General features: G+C 40.8%; 1 protein-coding gene across 1 annotated transcript; it reads right to left on the reverse strand.

The window, feature by feature from the left end:
• Positions 1-3,726: 3,726 nt before the first annotated feature.
• Positions 3,727-10,874, reverse strand: LOC135463827 (sodium/hydrogen exchanger 9B2-like). The gene is made up of 10 exons (XM_064741272.1): positions 10,572-10,874; positions 9,694-9,876; positions 9,157-9,335; positions 7,930-8,036; positions 7,223-7,384; positions 6,810-6,918; positions 6,200-6,336; positions 5,191-5,268; positions 4,498-4,567; positions 3,727-4,127 (listed from the first exon to the last, which is right to left on the reverse strand). The coding sequence occupies exons 1-10, from the start codon at positions 10,655-10,657 to the stop codon at positions 4,045-4,047; spliced, it is 1,194 nt and encodes a 397-aa protein (XP_064597342.1). The 5' UTR covers positions 10,658-10,874; the 3' UTR covers positions 3,727-4,044.
• Positions 10,875-17,921: the final 7,047 nt, after the last annotated feature.

Consider the following 17,921-nt stretch of genomic DNA (forward strand, 5'->3'; position numbering starts at 1 on the left):
ATTCTTTACCTGACTGGCTGGCAACCGTATCATTTCCATCGATTTCAACAGAACTTGGCGATTCCCGACTCCGATTTTCGCTTGATCGCCGTGTCCCATAACTAAAATGATTTAAAGTATGCATAGACCTTAAGCGTAAATGAGGCAAGTTGACAAGAGGCCGTATTTCACCGGTTACGTGTGACAATTTTCCAAGCTGTCACACTGTCACATCTCTGGTTTTACTCTCTGAGCAGTAAATCTTTCATACTGGAGATACATTCTATCAGAGCTTGGTATGACAACTTCTGTAGTTACTCACCCGGACTGAGTTGAATGTTTTCAAATAAAGTCAAAGAAATTCACAACAAATCCAGACTGTCGATATGTGTACTATTTTTAATGTAAATGAATGATATAAATTTACATACATGTTTGTAATCCATCCTAAACATACTTGTGGTTATGGAACAATAAAAAACAATGTAAAAGAATCAGGAATGTTTCTTTTCTATGATTACAAGTCATTCTAGGACGTTTTTAACTAATAGAAACAGACTAAACAATTATCCTACAATTTCGTAGAATTCTCAGTTCTTGTTGAACACAGTCACTGTTTGATTTATTTATCTGATTGGAAGTCTACGCCGTACTCAGGATATTTCACTTATACGACGGTGGCCAACATTATGGTGGGAGGGAATCCCCCGATCATCCGAAGCTACCGTCAGAACTTTCCACGTATGACCTGAAATGCCTGAGAGAAAGCCAGCATAAGCTAGGTGTGTACCCACAGCAACCGCATAGGTGAGAGGCTATTGGTTATTGTACTATATTAGCTTTAGTCAAATAAATAAATTCCTGGCGAATGACAGAGAAGATTCGTAAAAAAGACACACGCTGTCATCCCCGGGCATAAGTAACTAACCCAGAATGAACCAGTGGGTGGTTATTGGCCACGTGACGTCCATGATGTTCATTAGGAGCCTGAAACAAAGCTAGGGTATCTTGTCGCTTAGACAAGTTAGAACATCGGGTTGCATATTCTTGATACTTTGTTATCGCTTCCTGACTGACGCGATAATAATACGACAAAAGGAATCTTCATGTCAATATTCACTTGCGCACATTCTTGTCAGACCTTTTTAGATATTAAGAGCATCATGTCATACATACACGCATGCACGCACACTTACAGGATATACATACGTACATACACGCATACTTACAGTACACACATACATGCATGTACGCATACCTTCAGTACATACATACATGCATGCATGCATACTTACAGGATATACACACGTGCATACACGCATACTAACAGTACACACATACATGCAAGCACGCATACCTACAGTACATACATGCATGCACGCATACTAACAGGATATACACACGTGTACACATGCATACTTAGAGTACACACATACATACATGCAAGCAAATTTATATAACATACATGCATGCATGCACGCAAACTTATAGTACATAGATATATGCATACACGCATAATTACAGTACATACATACATGTATGCTCGCATACTTACAGGACATACATACATACACTGCATGCACGCATACTTAGAGTACATAGATACATGCATGCGCGCATATTTGCAGTACATACATACATGCATGCACGCATACTTACAGGATATACATACATGCATGCAGCATACTTACAGTACACAGATACCTGTTTGCACGCATACTTACAGTACGTACATGCAGGCACGCATGCATACTTACAGTACATATATATTTGCATGCACGCATACTTACGATACATACATACATAGATGTATGCATACTTACAGTACATAGATACACGCATGCACGCATACTTACAGTACATACATACATCCATGCACACATACTTACAGTATCCTACGTAAAGAGGTATCCTATGTTTTTCCCTATCAGATCAGAAAAGTTAGTTTGTGGTTTGCGTACATTCAAATATCTGTTATCCTTTGAAATACACTATAACCAATTTTACACAATAGATAAAACTTTGATCCTTTTTCTCATGAAAACAAAGTTCCCACCATCTGACTCCAGGAGTCGCTAAAGTCGAATCGCCGTCTATTCGCCCATTGGCCGACATAGGCAATGACAAAATTCCTAGAGCATCCAAATTTACACAATATAAATTACTTTTGATTCTCTTTCACCTGACACAAAAGTTGACACCATGTGACTCTGGCGGGCGCAACAATCGAATCACCGCCAAATCACCTTCTGACTCACACAGGCAATAGTAAATGGTCTACAGCAACCAAACTTACACAATGTGCACTGCTGCTGATCCTCGTTTACCTGACACCAAAGTTGACACCAAAGTTGACACCTTATAATTCCAGGGGGCACTACAATCGAATCGCCGTCGAATCGCCTTCTGACTCACACAGGCAATAGTAAATGGTCTACAGCAACCAAACTGTGCACTGCTGTTGATCCTCGTTTACCTGACACCAAAGTTGACACCATATAATTCCAGGGGGCACTACAATCGAATCGCCGTCGAATCGCCTTCTGACTTACACAGGCAATAGTAAATGGTCTACAGCAACCAAACTGTGCACTGCTGTTGATCCTCGTTTACCTGACACTAAAGTTGACACCATATAATTCCAGGGGTCACTACAATCCAATCGCCGTCGAATCGCCTTCTGACTTACACAGGCAATAGTAAATGGTCTACATCAATCAAACAGAATGGACATCACCACTGATCGTCTTCCACATGACACCAAAGTTGACACTATCTCTCTCCAGGGGTACCACAATCGAATCGACGTCGAACCGTCTACTGGCCGACACAGGCAATACCAAAACCCCTAGAGAAACCAAATTTATAGAAGCGAGATCTATACTCATCCTCTTTTACATGACACCAAAGTTGGCACCATCTGACTCCGAGGGCGTTACAATGTATGTATTAAATCTTTTTGTTTTCAGAATGTACTTAAAAATCTGTGGGGGGCCTCCGTGGCTCAGTTGGTTAGCGCGCCAGCGCAGCGTAATGACCCAGGAGTCTCTCACCAATGCGGTCGCTGTGAGTTCAAGTCCAGCTCATGCTGGCTTCCTCTCCGGCTGTACGTGGGAAGGTCTGTCAGCATCCTGCGAATGGTCGTGGGTTTCCCCCGGGCTCTGCCCGGTTTCCACCCACCATAATGCTGACCACCGTCGTATAAGTGAAATATTCTTGAGTACGGCGTAAAACACCAATCAAACAGGTAAATACAAATCTGTAGTGACTATGTGACTATAGAGCATCTATGTGACTACATAATAGGTCCGTTGTCGATGTATCGACCAAGTTACTCAATGTCTTGATACGTGTCAACATGGCTTGTCTCGGGGCAGTGTATCTACTAGATTCTAAGAGGAAATGGGTTGCAGTTTCATAAGGATTGCCACATTGACATCTTGCAGAGTCTGAAATAAAATTATTGTGGCGGTCGTCGCTCGGTTAAATACGACGGGCCAACCTCACATAACTCTAGCTGATACAATGTGTATCACACGCTGTTATCATAATCTCTCTATATATTAAATCAAGTTATCTATCTAGTTAAAGGAGCCTTGAGTATACAGCGTAAAACACCAATCAAATAAATAATTCAATTTGCTTGAAATTTGCGAAAGCAATAAGGCTGTTGATGGTGCTAATGCATATGGCAGTCTGTCTTTTTCTCTGGTTTAACTGGGCCAAAGGTATCAGTAGCATAATCACCTCAAAAGTATCTGTCTAAGGTTGCAAGGCTATCATTGCAACTATTCATCCGACAATGTTATTTAACCTTCAGACATGCAAGTGAAAATCTGGTTATTCCTTCCATATAAGTCAGGATATGGTGAAATTCAAACATTCATGAGCAATTAACTGCTAATAGTTTTTCATATATACGTTTATTTGTACGTTAACAGTGTTTTTTTAACAAAATCAATTCTGTCACTAAACCTTGGTGTCTTTTGGTCCGTCTCCTCAAATTAGCTGCGATGAAGAAATCCAACAACGATGAATACGCTCTTCATTTGGTATCCTTGTATTTCACAACTTTTCCGCCATATTTTTCTTCTCATAGGTCATGGAGGAAACGTCTTCTATCGGCTCTTTGGACAAAAGTTTAGGTCCTGTTTAAAGGAGGGATAACAAACAAAGGAGAGAAAACAAACAATTAGCAGTCAAAAAAAAAAAAAAAAAAAAAAACCAAACCAAAACGCTCGTTTTGTTCAATTTCTGGTTTGTTTTCATATTTATATGCAAATTTGCATATACTAAACAAGTTATTTTGTTGTTTATTCACGAAAAATTGTTTCAGTTCACCGACATTATTAGGCATAGGAAAACCTGGTTTCCCTGGCTCTATGATATTCATGTTATGATATGGACGTAGTAATACGATACGATACGCTATTGGCAGAGTCATGGGTACAGGAAGAATGACACGCAGAACGTCGTGAATAGTATTATTCCTTCATTTCCATGTCTGACTATCCATACCTGTTAACAAGATGAGGGCGCCCCCTATCGGTGCAGTCAAGATGATAGACATCACAGCCAGGGTTAATATCTAGCAGTAAGGAAGGAGAGACATGTGCTATATACATGATAAAACAACCACAGCAACTTTGTGTTTCCTTTTTTTTCGAATAAATTAAGTACATGGTACTGTAGCAACTCTAAATGAAGAAACCATTTTCAATAAAATATGGTTTAAATAAGACCGAAATTCGGTACGTAATTTGTGAACTGTTCTTAAATACGACACAAAACAAGATGGTTCCAGGATCACAAAATTGTCTGTGACTTAAGTCACTTTTTTAGCTTGTGGTATAATTTCAGAACTTTGATTTGAACTTAAAGGTTAATTTTCATTTTTTTTTCATGATGGTCTAAGACAAGACGTAGTATTAAAGTAGAAATCCAGAGGGTGAGACACAATTTTTATCGCAGGAAAACTGTTTTGAACGGACTTAATTGTAAGACAGTTTAATTCTGGGTAAGTTGTTGAAAAACAAATTTCAGCTTATAGAATGGAAAACACTAACCAAATATAATGATTGAAATTTTGAATTAAGTCTAAGATCGCTTCGTTGATCCTGGGCCCCGTATTATAAAGGGAATAAAAATAAAATGAAATTTCAATTTTACAATGAAGATCACATTGGCAACAGATTTTTTTATTTTTCTTACCTGTAATCCCATTTGCTTCTCTTGGTACGTGCCCTCAGATCTGACAGCTGTGTCATAAGCCACAGGGCCAATAGCCGCCTGTAACCGAAATGGGAAAATATTGAATGATCACACAAAGCAAATTAAAATACCGTGCAATAAATAACACCCACTGCTGGCAATTTTTACACTAGTAAAATCGAATATATGTAGGGTATTGATGTAAAATAAATATACAGAGGACATGACTTTGGAAACTGACTGGTTTATTCCTGTTTACCGCAAATACTTAAGCCCCATTCGTCGCTATATATTATGTATTTATTCAATTTTGGGGGATGGGCAAAACCGGAATGTGCGGGGAAAACCACCGGCGTTTTGTAGGGAACTGACAAACTTTGCCAGGTGTTCCAAGACTTACAGACATGCACACCTTACGGTACAAGTGTCTGTCTCACAGGCCCCACCGAGTAGAGGTGGGGAGAGGAGGAGGGGTGGGGAGTGTACCCGTAAATTTCCTGTTCTTGGAAGGCCGGACTGGACCGACACCTCGTCTTTCATAAGGGACTCTGACCATCCAGTACAACCAGCCACAGTGCATTGATACCGGTACTGATCGGCGCTAAGATAGGAAGCAGCCAAATAGTGTATTTCCGGGCCCGACGGGTTAGCACGCCAGCTCGGGACAATGACACAGGAGCCTCTCACCAGCATGGTCACTGTGATTTCAAGTCCAGTTCATGCTGGCTTAATCTCCATCGCACATGGGGAGGTATGCAGCAACCTGCGTATGGTCGTGGGTTTCCTCGGGGTCTGCCCGGTTTCCTCGTACCATAATGCTGGTCGCCGTGTTATAAGTGAAATATTTTTGAGTACGGCGTAAAACACCAATTAAATAAGTAAATAAATTAAATGGTGAGTGTTTCGGTACTAAATCAAATACTGTACCTTTAAAATTTTTAGACTTGACGGAACATGGTTTTGAACCGGGGTCTACACATAGGACCTATGGTATGTTCGTGCTGATTACCTGTACAGTAGCTTTAGGGAGCCAAGCGAAAACAATAAACAGTCTTTCCTTCATCGTTAGATCCGTCCCGGATACAGCAAGGAATGAGGTGAGCATTCGGAACACTAGTCCAATGCCTAGAACGGCAACGCCAAGACCTGACACGCAAGAACAGAAAACAGAGGCGGGATATGCATCAAGACTTGTGTGTGAGATTTGTTACGATTTGACAGGGGGGAAAAGTACTCTTGACCACCTGCCATACCCAATGACCCAATAATGTTGACAGTGGGAGAATCCACACATCCCCAAGGTTGAATTTGATTTATTTATTTATTCCATTGATGTTTAACGTCGTACTCAGGAATATTTCACTTATATGACCAACAATGTGGTGGGAGGAAACCTGGCAGAGCCCTGGGGGAACCCACGGATAGCAGACCTTAACACGTACGACCGGGGAGGAAGCCAGTTTTAGCTGGACTTCAATTCATAGCAACCAGATTGGTGAGAGGTTCATGGCACCGCTCTGGGACTGGATTTGAACCTGTTTGTTGTGTGTTATAGCGATTAAAAGACAAGCGTTTTACCCACTCGGCAGCGCCCCTCCCACTGCTATTGAACATCTTACCCACAGTGGGTGGATCGAGGGTGCTGACGTCAATTTCTGCTCCAATAAGCCCAAACATGAACGGTTCGGCAATATTCCACACCTTTTCCATCAACTCGTCCATGTCTTCCTAAAGATAAAAATGTTTTTAAGTTATAACTTTGCTGAACACTAAAATACTAAAGAACACATAAAGACACTTATTCTAATCGGCTTGGATTACGTGATTCAATGCAATGCATCAAATCTCCAATTGATACTGAATGTGATGACAAGAAATATTTGTTTGCAAATACATATTTCATCGTTGAGAAGGAATATGCACGTGTAATTTCCTGTAATTCAACAATGATGAATAGATATCTTTTGACTCCCTTTCTTCCCCTCGCTTATTTTTGGCTGATTAAAATCACACGCAGAAACATACAACATACCGCTTCTTCGATGTTGTCGATGCGCCACCTGTAGGCCGCTACAAACGCTAAGGTGAGACAACCTATGGGTCCAGCCGATGGAAAATCGGCCTTCTCACCACCAAACATGAATACGAGACCCCCAATGAAAAGCAATCCGAATCTGAACCACCGTTTGTTTCTCTGTAAACGAACAACAGCAATGTAACCTTAAAACTCTGGGTTAGTCAGGATCTGAACTGAAATCAAAGTGTGGGTGTGTCTTAAGTTATGGGCCGATGGAGGAGTTTTGTACACATTGTACACAGAAACGCCGAAAAAAATCACATTTTGTTCATTACAAATTAATTTTTGTGCCTCCGTGGCTCAGTTGGTTAGCTCGCTAGCTCAGCATAATGACCCAGGAACCTCTCACCAATGCGTTCGCTGTGAGTTTAAGTCCAGCTCATGTTGGCTCCCTCTCTCAGCAACCTGCGGATGGTCGTGGGTTTCCCCCGGGTTCTTCCCGGTTTTCTCCCACCATAATGCTGGCCGCCGTCGTATAAGTGAAATATTCTTAATAAAAAAATACAGTAGTCGGGATTAAGGCACTCTGGCAGACAAAAAGGGCAGACAAAGCTCCCTGTCACCAAAAAAAAGCACTACAAATTCGTCCAAATAAAGAAAGAAATAAAAAGGAATAAAAAAAAATCGTTCAGTCATTAATAAATAATAAGAACTGAACTCACAGTTTTCCTGGGCGGCAGGTACCACAATAAGAGTCCGTAAACTATACCAAGCAACATACCCAGCAGAACTTCCCTAGGTCCTTTGGTTATAGTGTCCGCAAGATTATCTACAACATGGTCACCCTCTGATTAAATTATTGCTGTCTGTTTACAGCACAGACGTTATATACTCTTAAACAAGGAGTTCGTAGTAAAATGGTAAAGTGCGCGACTACGTGTAACAACCGCTGGTAGGGAAGGTGCAGGGTGCACCCCAGTCTTGGACAGTTTTCTAAATTTCTCTGCTCTCATTCATACGCACTTGGACGCATATGCGGACCCTACGCTAGTTTTACATCACAGCCACCTGTACAAGCTTGACATTTTAAGCCCGTGAAACGCATGTGCCTTGTTTAGTCTCACTACTAACGTCCTCTCGCCGACCTTGTTCCATATACAATCAGCATTCGTCAATGAAATTGCTTCAGGTTTCCGTTAAAATAATGATGGGCAGAATGTGTATCAATAGATAAAATTTAAGACAAATCCTCATCACTGTGACCCCAGTTTCATTGGTGTTGTTGACGATTCCATACAAAATTTCATAATTGTGGCAGTAATATAAAACGAACGAAGTAAGCGGCGCATGCGCAGTATAAGGAGTAAATGCTCTCATTGCTCGTGAAACCTTGATCACAAGAAGTCGATGGCGCTCTTGGGTTTGTTTGCGCATTTTTACAGCCTGGAAGACCAATCACGTTGTGTGCAAGTCGCTACCCAACACACATTGGAAAGTTTGTTAGTAATTTTTTTTTTGTGTAAAAATTTTGCGTATCGCGTTAAACAACAATCAAATAAAAATGGTCTAAACTTTCGTCCCCAAAAAGCGCATTTTAAAGCCAAATAAATGTCTATGATTTATAATACTATGTGCTGAAATTTTTTCCACTCGGATATTTTCCCTTTAAAACTCAACAGAAATCTAATAAAACGGAATAATAGGGAACATATTTACGGACAAAATCGTCTTTTAGATTAAATTAAATACAGCATAAAATCAAAATGTAAACACTCAGAATGTGGAAGGACAGTTCGCATGCAGCCTGCGGGTAGTCATGGGTTTACCTTGGGCCCTGTCCGGTTTCCTCCTGCCATAATGCTGGCCGCCGTCGTATAAGTGTAATATTCTAGAGTACGGCGTAAAACACCAATCAAATAAATAAATAAATAACCAAATGATAGTCGTACCGCTCCTTCCGAAGACAAACCCCAGGGTGAGGCTGAATCCAGTGATGGCCAGGACGTCGTCGATGCTGGAAGCTGCTATGACTAGGGTGGGGATACCCTTGTGTACCCCGTACCCCCTGTCTGATAGGGAGAGAATGCAGGGGACGACAACCGCAGGAGTAACGGCACCTATCACCAGTCTGAAGGGGGTATAAATGAACAGGAAGAACGTCATGTTGTATAAAAGTTTCATGGACGTCTACAGCGTACAGAAAACTAACTGGCACAGCAATAGCGACAGGTAAACAAAAACCAAGTCTCGAGTTCGCCAAAGTTCTTAACTAGGTCATTATTTTACGCCTAACTCGACCATGGGGTGATTGTAGAAAATAAAAACTTATGTGAAACACCACATCCGTATAGTTCTTAACAATTTAGAAAGTTTCGAGAAAACGGATCCAATTAAAGAGACCGAGGACGATTTATTTCTAAGCGGAAAAAACTTATGACTACCGACTACCTAGGCTTAATTCGATATGAATTTACCCATATATTTACCCTTGTAGAGCACCCCATGCCCATGGAAATCCTAATATCAAATAGGCGGCGACTGCGATGGCAGCGCCCTCTACAATGCAGGGAGTAAACGCCAGGCGGAGAACGACGAATGACAACTTCCGGAGAGAAGAGGGATCCAGTCCTAAACCTGCCCTTAGGAGAATGACCACGAGAGCTGCAGAACTGGAAAGAGGAAAACACCATCAGCTGGATTTAAACTATCTGTTTAGTCCAGTAGAGTTCATTCATTAGTTCATATATTTGTTCACTACATTTCAGCTTCGCTTACACGACAGCGGTCAGTTTGATGGGTGGAGGAAAGAGAACCCAGAGAAAACCGATCACCATTGGCTGGCAAACGAAGACTTCCCTACTAGCGACGCACAGATTTTCGCCTGCAGTGATGATTGAGAGTGTATCATAATGGTGAAAGGTAAGTGATCTCCCAGAAACGTCGTGTAAGAAAACTTAAATGTACAATGAACAACCACATCATGCAATCGGCGGACAAGATTTATATAGTGAGGAGGTCGCGAGGGGAGGGTTAGCACGCCAGCACTGCGCAATGACCCCGGAACCTTCCACCAACGCGGTCGCTGTGAGTTCAAGTCCAGCTCATGCTGGCTTCCTCTCCGGCCATACGTGGGGAGATCCGCCACAACGTGGGTTCCTCCCCGGGCTCTGTCCGCTTTCCACTCACCATCATGCTGGCAGCCGTCTTATAATTAAAAAATTCTTCAGTGCGGCATGAAACATGAATCAAAAAATTATAGTCAGGATAAGACACTGGGAGAGCCTGCATATGTGGCTACATGTATGTTTGTAAAAGTAAAGATAACCTTACAGAGCTAAATAAAGGGATATATAGATTCACTTACCGAATACATGTTGACCAGTTTGGGTCGATGTCTTCCGCTACGTTCACCTTTGGTAAATTCCTCAACATCCCACCCATTATCAACATTCCTGAAACATGTCAGGAATGTGTGTGTGCATGTGTGTTTGTAACAGTGAGCAGAAAGTCTATCCAGACCATGACTTGGTATTGTTACATCAAGAGTGAACTACGAAATTTGTTCCTAAATGCCACTGCATTTTCTGTATTCTGCGACACTGCATTTGGATCTAGGCGTCAAACGTCCGCATACCAGCCGTCAAACAAAATGGACGTCCCAGGTCAATATTTGTAAGTCTAATTCCCAAAACAACGTTCAACACAAACAACAATAGGACTGAAAAGTATATAAAGCTTGAAATTAATAAGAATTCTTACAAAGAACACAGTCAACAGCTTTCAAATGATATCAGACAGACGCAAGGAATGATCCAGGGAAATGAATGAAAGCGTTCCTTTAGAACAGACAATATGCCGTTATTTTGCGGCGACTTTTGGAAGCGATTTTGTACACTGAGCCTCGCTTTAGATCTAATATCGCCACCGCGAGAGAAAATCCCACAAAGCAACCACGTGACGCCAAAAGAAAACAATCATATTATATTATGCAATAAAAACATAATGAAAATGCGTAAATTCGATAAAATTCGACTGCACGAAAAAGAACAACTTTTTTTCTGGTACGATAGTTGTAGATAACAAGGGTTTTAGAATAATGGCTATTACATGGTATATACTGATTTCACAAATTAAACGCTGAGTTATACCGATACGACAAACATTCATCGCAGTGTAGAAAGGTACTTACCCAACAGGGGTGGAAGCTTGATAAACTTTACCAAACACCCTGATATATGACACAAAATGAACAAAGCTAAAAGTGCGAAAATATTTCCTCCCGGAAGAAGGCTGTCACCTAGAATGCACCATGCCGACGTCCAGCTTATGCCAGCCAATAACACCACAGTTAACATACGACCAAATTTCCCGTGAGGCGGGCACAAAATGGCGTACTTCAGCCTTTTGGACCAGGTAACATCTCCTTCTGGTTTTTGTCCTTCGGCTAAGCAGGGTAATACACAGTTTGCCAGACGAACTCGGCAACTGTCACAATGTTTATGACAGGTAGAAGAATTGTTTTGTGAATATCCCTGGTTCTTGTGATCAGTCCTTTCTCCTGAGAGCAGAGGTTCTGCATTTTCTCCTGGAATACGACCAGGTTCTTCAATTGAATCCCCTCTGTTTTGAATTTTAGAGGGTACAAGTTGTTTTTTTGGTTTCAAGTTGTCCATGCCTATAAAATCACTGAAAGGAAAAAAAATACCGTCCAAAAAATTAAACTGTCAATTTTTTGTAGTTTATTTAAAAAAAAAAAATGTTTTCACAGCTCTTCACTGATTTATTTAATTATCTACTTGTTGACTTACGCCGTGCTCAAGAATATTTAACCCAAACGACGGCGTCCAGCTTCGTTCAACACACAATGCTGAATAATTAGTCGATGATTGCTGCTTGGTTCTTTACTTTGGGTTCCACACTGTGTTCAGTGCCAACTCAGGTTATGGAAAAATGCTATCTAATCTCGTACAACCTTCTCTGCATATGTCTCGCTAAAAGAGGTGGGTTGGGTAGTCTGGTACCGGAAATACTACAGACTATCAAATACGCAACGGATCGCGCCATACTTAGTTTAGTCTCTTATGATGGATGCCAATTAAACCAAAAGTAACGAGAGAAGTCTTTAGGCGCCATTGTGTATTGCATGTAGTCCAGGCTGGCTTATCTGATTGCTCCATACAAGTGATAGCATTAGTACACATACGCTGGCTACATATCAGAAGATTTATTTATCTGATTGGTGTTTCACGCCGTATTCAAGAATATTTCTCTTATATGACGGCGGCCGTTATTATGGTGGGAGAAAACCAGACAGAGCCCGGGGAAACCAAAGATCATTCGCCGGTTTCTGCCAGACTAATATTTCACTTATACGGCAGTGACCAACATTTTGGTGGGAGGAAACCGGACAGAGCCCAGGGGAAAACCAACAGTCACTCACAAGTAGGCCTACGCGGACCTTCCACGTAGGATCGCTGAGGAAGCCAGCTCGAGGTAGAGTTTAACTGACAGCCATTGGTGAAGGGCTCCTGGGTCATTGCGCCGTATTAGTGCGTTAACCACCTCGGCCAAACACTAATAGACTACATCTTGGTATGTCGCCCCATACACATGAACTAAGTAGAACTAAGTGCTAGCACTAGTACGCTGACCACAAGGCCATGTGTCACCCCTTCTGAATAAATAATGCCTGTGTAGGTAAGTGTACTTCAGTTAAGATATGTACGATCTGAACATAAGATGACCAGACCTTTGGAAAGAGACAATAAAATAATCGATCAAGGCGGTCCAGTCAACATTGGAGAGTGCTTAGTGACAGCCATTCCGCATGGTGCTCAGAGAAACGTCTCATATGCATTAAAAAACGAAAGGATCCCCGGTGGGGGTGTTGGGAGCTGCTCGATCACCAGGGGGTTGGAACAACTTCTTACAAGCACCAGGTACAGAAAATATCTGCCACAGAGTCCCATTTGTGTAATACAAAATGGCCTACATTATTTCCAACTATAAACAAGCTTCAAAGCCTTCAGCGAGGACCCAGTTTTCGTCACATTATGCATTTCCTTACCATCTGTTTTTGTAAAGAGAAAAAATATGCGAAAGGGTCCCACTTCTAAGATCAGTGTGTACATATATCTGTCTGCAAGAGAGAGAGAGAGACAGTTCTAAGGTAAAAACACTTACGCCATGGTGGTTATAGTAAGCAATCGCTAAGCGTCGGCCGGAATACCCCCAACATGCCTGAAGTTGTGACTGCATGTCTAGACAGACACGATATGCCCAGTATGCGGTTGATATAATGCTGCGTTGTATATGTGAAGCAGAGTCAATTCTTTGTGTCATTGTTGCATGAGGTGTCATAGTATAGGGTGTGGCGTAAATTCCAGGTCGTCCATGCGACTCTCACAGCCTTAACTAGGTCCCGTGAGGCCCCAATGTAACTAGGTCAAACACTCTGACAGGTGTAGTCTCTCTCAAAATCACACTTTCTGCAAGCCCGTAAACGCACAAATGAGTCTAGTACATAGCACTACCTTGGCCTTGTAATGAAAAGGCTACCAGCTTACTCTGTGGCAGTTGAGTGTGGTATATACATTGTACATGTAGATTTATTCAGATGACAACACGAGCGATCTGAAATAATAACTGGTCATTATTATGGTTGATGATTCAGAAAAAAAACTGCATCGAACAGTAGGCAATTATTTTCAATAAACATGCATTTTAACAAATGACACATTGTAAAGGGTACCACTATAGGAGAGTAAAGATGAGAATCAACTGGCTTGTTCAACTCTCAGATCAGCTATAGGCCTTACACAAGATCAAACAAAGAAACACGAAGACGCTTGAATAAGTTAAATAATACGTATATTTGATGAACTTAGACAAATAATACAACTGACAATAATATACAAAACAATACAAATAATAAAAAATATATATATTGTCTCTTACTGATGACTAGAATCAATGGTTAAGAGGATGACAGCCTGATGTGGGCACGGTAGGTTGACGATGTTTAACACCAACTGTCTGTGAAGGTGTAACTTCTCAGGGCGGACGGGTTGACTGTGGAGTCCATGATGCTGAGAAGGCGATGTATGGTTCACATCTTGGAAATGTATACCAAGTCTCTTTCAGAGTAAACGTGGATGAAACATAAGGAATCGCACAAAGAGACAATGAACGATACAAGCGCCAAAATAATATGTCAAAAAAAAAAAAAAAGTGACGAAACACAAGCTCACAAAGTGCTACGTACAGAAAATGAAGTACAAATGACGAATGTCAAGGCCGATATCTCCAAACCCAGTAAAATCCTTCACAGTGGATGACAGTAAATGTGACTGCTCTCAAGTTCGCATGAGTAAATGACCGAACATGTTTACAACACCGATACATATTTCCAGAATACTTTACATACAAACACCGAAGCCTCGAGAATGCTTGGCTGAATTACAGAGCGGCCTATAACGTACACGGAGGGGAAAATGTAGGCCAGACACTGAGCCCTTAAGCTCAAGAAAAAAAAACATATATAATACAATATTTAAAAAAGGGTTCGTAACATCATGATTGGTCATGGGTTCGAATCCAGCTTTAGTTGGTCAACTATGGCTTGAAGTTTGTAGGCTTTTCAGGTATATGTATCTGCATGGTGGTTTAATATGGGTTTTTTGGCATCACCACATCAAAATGATAAATAAGAAACACTGACGTTGACGAAAAACTAGTGACAATTAATAGTAAATAAATTAAATTATAATCACAATGTTTAATTACCCTCCGGATTCTGTCTCAGTTTCATTCAGCTATAAACTTAAAAGCCACTCACGATTTTGAGCCTAGCATCCCTTTGTACGGCGTATAACAGGACAAAAAAATTAGACTTAGGTACTTCTTTCTGATTTCGAAATCAGCTCATATGTTAGAAAAACCTCGATCAGTGCAACTATATCACATGATACCTTGCTAAATGCTCATGATCCATTAGTAGTTACGATGGTTTTGTAGATCCCAGAACATGTTCCTGTGATAGTTATATGGACTTGGTATATGTTGCCATGGTAGTTACGATGGCTTTGTAGATCCCAGAACATGTTCCTGTGATAGTTATATGGACTTGGTATATGTTGCCATGGTAGTTACGACGGCTTTCTAGATCCTGGAACACGTTCCTGTGATAGTTATATGGACTTGGTATATGTTGCCATGATAGTCACGATGGCTTTGTAGACCCTGGAATAAGAACATGTTCCTGTGATAGTTATACGGACATGGTATATGTTGCCATGGTAGTTACGATGGCATTGTAGATCCTCGATACGAACATGTTCCGATGATAATTATATGCACTTGGCATATGTTGCCATGGTAGTTACGATTGCTTTGTAGATCCTTGAATAAGAACATGTTCCTGTGACAGTTATATGCAGTTATATGCATATGTTTCCATGGTAGTTACGATTTGCCATTTATAGGTCAGGGAAAAGAACATGTTCCGATAATAGTTATTATGCACTTTGTATATATGTTGCCATCGTAATTACGACAGCAATTTGGCGTGTTATCATTTGTCAACACTCACAGCGACGTTGTCGCTTTAATTATTACTCGATGTATCCTATAGTCTTTAATACTGAATGAAAAAAGCGTTCCATGTCCATAATCGAATAACTCATTTTCAAAACAATCGAAAACACCAATTCCAGAAGAAATATTTTAGGCATAATTGTGTAAATTGTAAATAAAGCTGGAAATATGTAAGAGAGAAGCAGGGAGTTTACATTGATGAAGAGAAGACAGCCTGTGTTTTTGGAGTGACATCCAAATATGATTTTAAACTCGTAATCTTAAAGTAATTTCCATGTCGAATACTTGTACATATATCTCAGTTGCGCTTTGACTGTGAATGTTTATAAAATCACCATGCAGACACAGTTTATACTGCCCCTAGCCCCTGGGTAAGCGTAATTGTATACCACCACATGACACAAATTTCTACTGCTCTTGAACACATTGTCCTTAATAGTGTTATACTAACTGTAAAACTAAAGAGACTTGAGTGCGTTTGATGGAGAATCCTTAAAACCATAGTTCTCTATTTATTTTACTCTATTTTTTACGCTGCAGAGCCCTGGGAAACCTACGGCCATCCGAAAATCTGGTACATTTTGACGTCACAAATGATGATGACTGCTTACCCTATTGTTGAGTTAACGCGGTTTTTGTTTATCTATTTATTTATTTGATTGGTGTTTTACGCAGTACTCAAGAGTATTTCACTTATACGATTTGCATTATGGTGGGTGGAAACGGGGCAGAGCCCGGGGGAAACCCACGACCATCCGCAGGTTGCTGCGAGACCTTCCCACGTACGGCCGGAGAGGAAGCCAACATGAGCTGGACTTGAACTCACAGCGACCGTATTGGTGAGATACTAATGGGTCATTACGCTGTGCTAGCGCGATAACTAACTGAGCCACCCCCCGCGGTTTTAGTACTGAGAGAAAACTAAAAAAAATTGCTTTGCTAGTTCATATTTTTGTTAGGTATATATAGAGAATGGTGGGAAAGTTACAAGGTAGCAAAAATATCACGTATAATGGAGTCAACCGCAGACTTCGACCAAGTTCATTTCAAATCTCCTGATTTAAAGCCGCTGTTGAAGAAGCAAGAGCAGAATTCAAACTTGTTGATAATGGGGAGAAAACGCTTTACCCGCCGAGGGCCACCTGTCCATATCTACACACATAGCGGTTACCATTCTTCATTCGGACAGTTACGTCAAATTTGTCTATATATATATATTCCTGTAAGTATATCTATATAGCCTAATCATAAAATCGTGATACAGATAACGGTTGACATTAATCCACTGCAGCTATGCCAGGTCATGTGACCAGACAAAGATTATCTAATCTACAGACGATTTACATCTGGCATTTAACATTGATATATCACCCCTAGTTTCCCAGCCAATATGGAGCATTCTTTGGAGCACAGCACAACACTGATTCTATACTGACATTCTGACTTTCACGGGTTTTTTTTTTGAAATCGTATTTTATTTTGCTAATTGTTCGCATGTGCACCGCAGTTCATTCCGGAACAATCTACGTGTGGTAAGTTTTTGATTTGGTCACTCGTGTTCATCACATGCAACCCAGGCTATCTGTTTTGGTGCTCTCATAGACTTGGACAACGTCGTGGAAGTGAAAAATTCTCGAATACATCGTTAGACACTAATCAGAATAAATACTCAGAATAATAATTCTAATCAATTATTTTAGCCATGATTTCTGTTTACAATAGTATACTAATGTATAACAATATCAATGTCGATCACAATTTATGTTCAATCACAGTTGTTTTTCCGCAGAGATATAAACTACCGGCATGGTTTAATTTAGTGACTCGCGTTTTGCACAGTGACTTCACTTCAACACGTGGGAAGGTCTGTCACCGACCTGCGGATGCGGTTTCCCCCGGATTGTGCCCGGTTTCCTCTCACCATAATGCTGGCCGCCGTCGTATAAGTGAAATATTCTTGAGTACAGCGTAAAACACCAATTAGAAAGAGCGAGTCATATCAGCATTTTATATCCCATATGAGGTATTTTAAAGTTATAATTTTAGGTACTTCCCATAGACATTTTACACACTTTGAGGTATTCTGTAGAGTGTTGCTGTATTCAGATATCCTTCAAAA

Source organism: Liolophura sinensis, chromosome 3, assembly GCF_032854445.1.
Source record: "Liolophura sinensis isolate JHLJ2023 chromosome 3, CUHK_Ljap_v2, whole genome shotgun sequence".
In the NCBI taxonomy this organism is placed as follows: domain Eukaryota; kingdom Metazoa; phylum Mollusca; class Polyplacophora; order Chitonida; family Chitonidae; genus Liolophura; species Liolophura sinensis.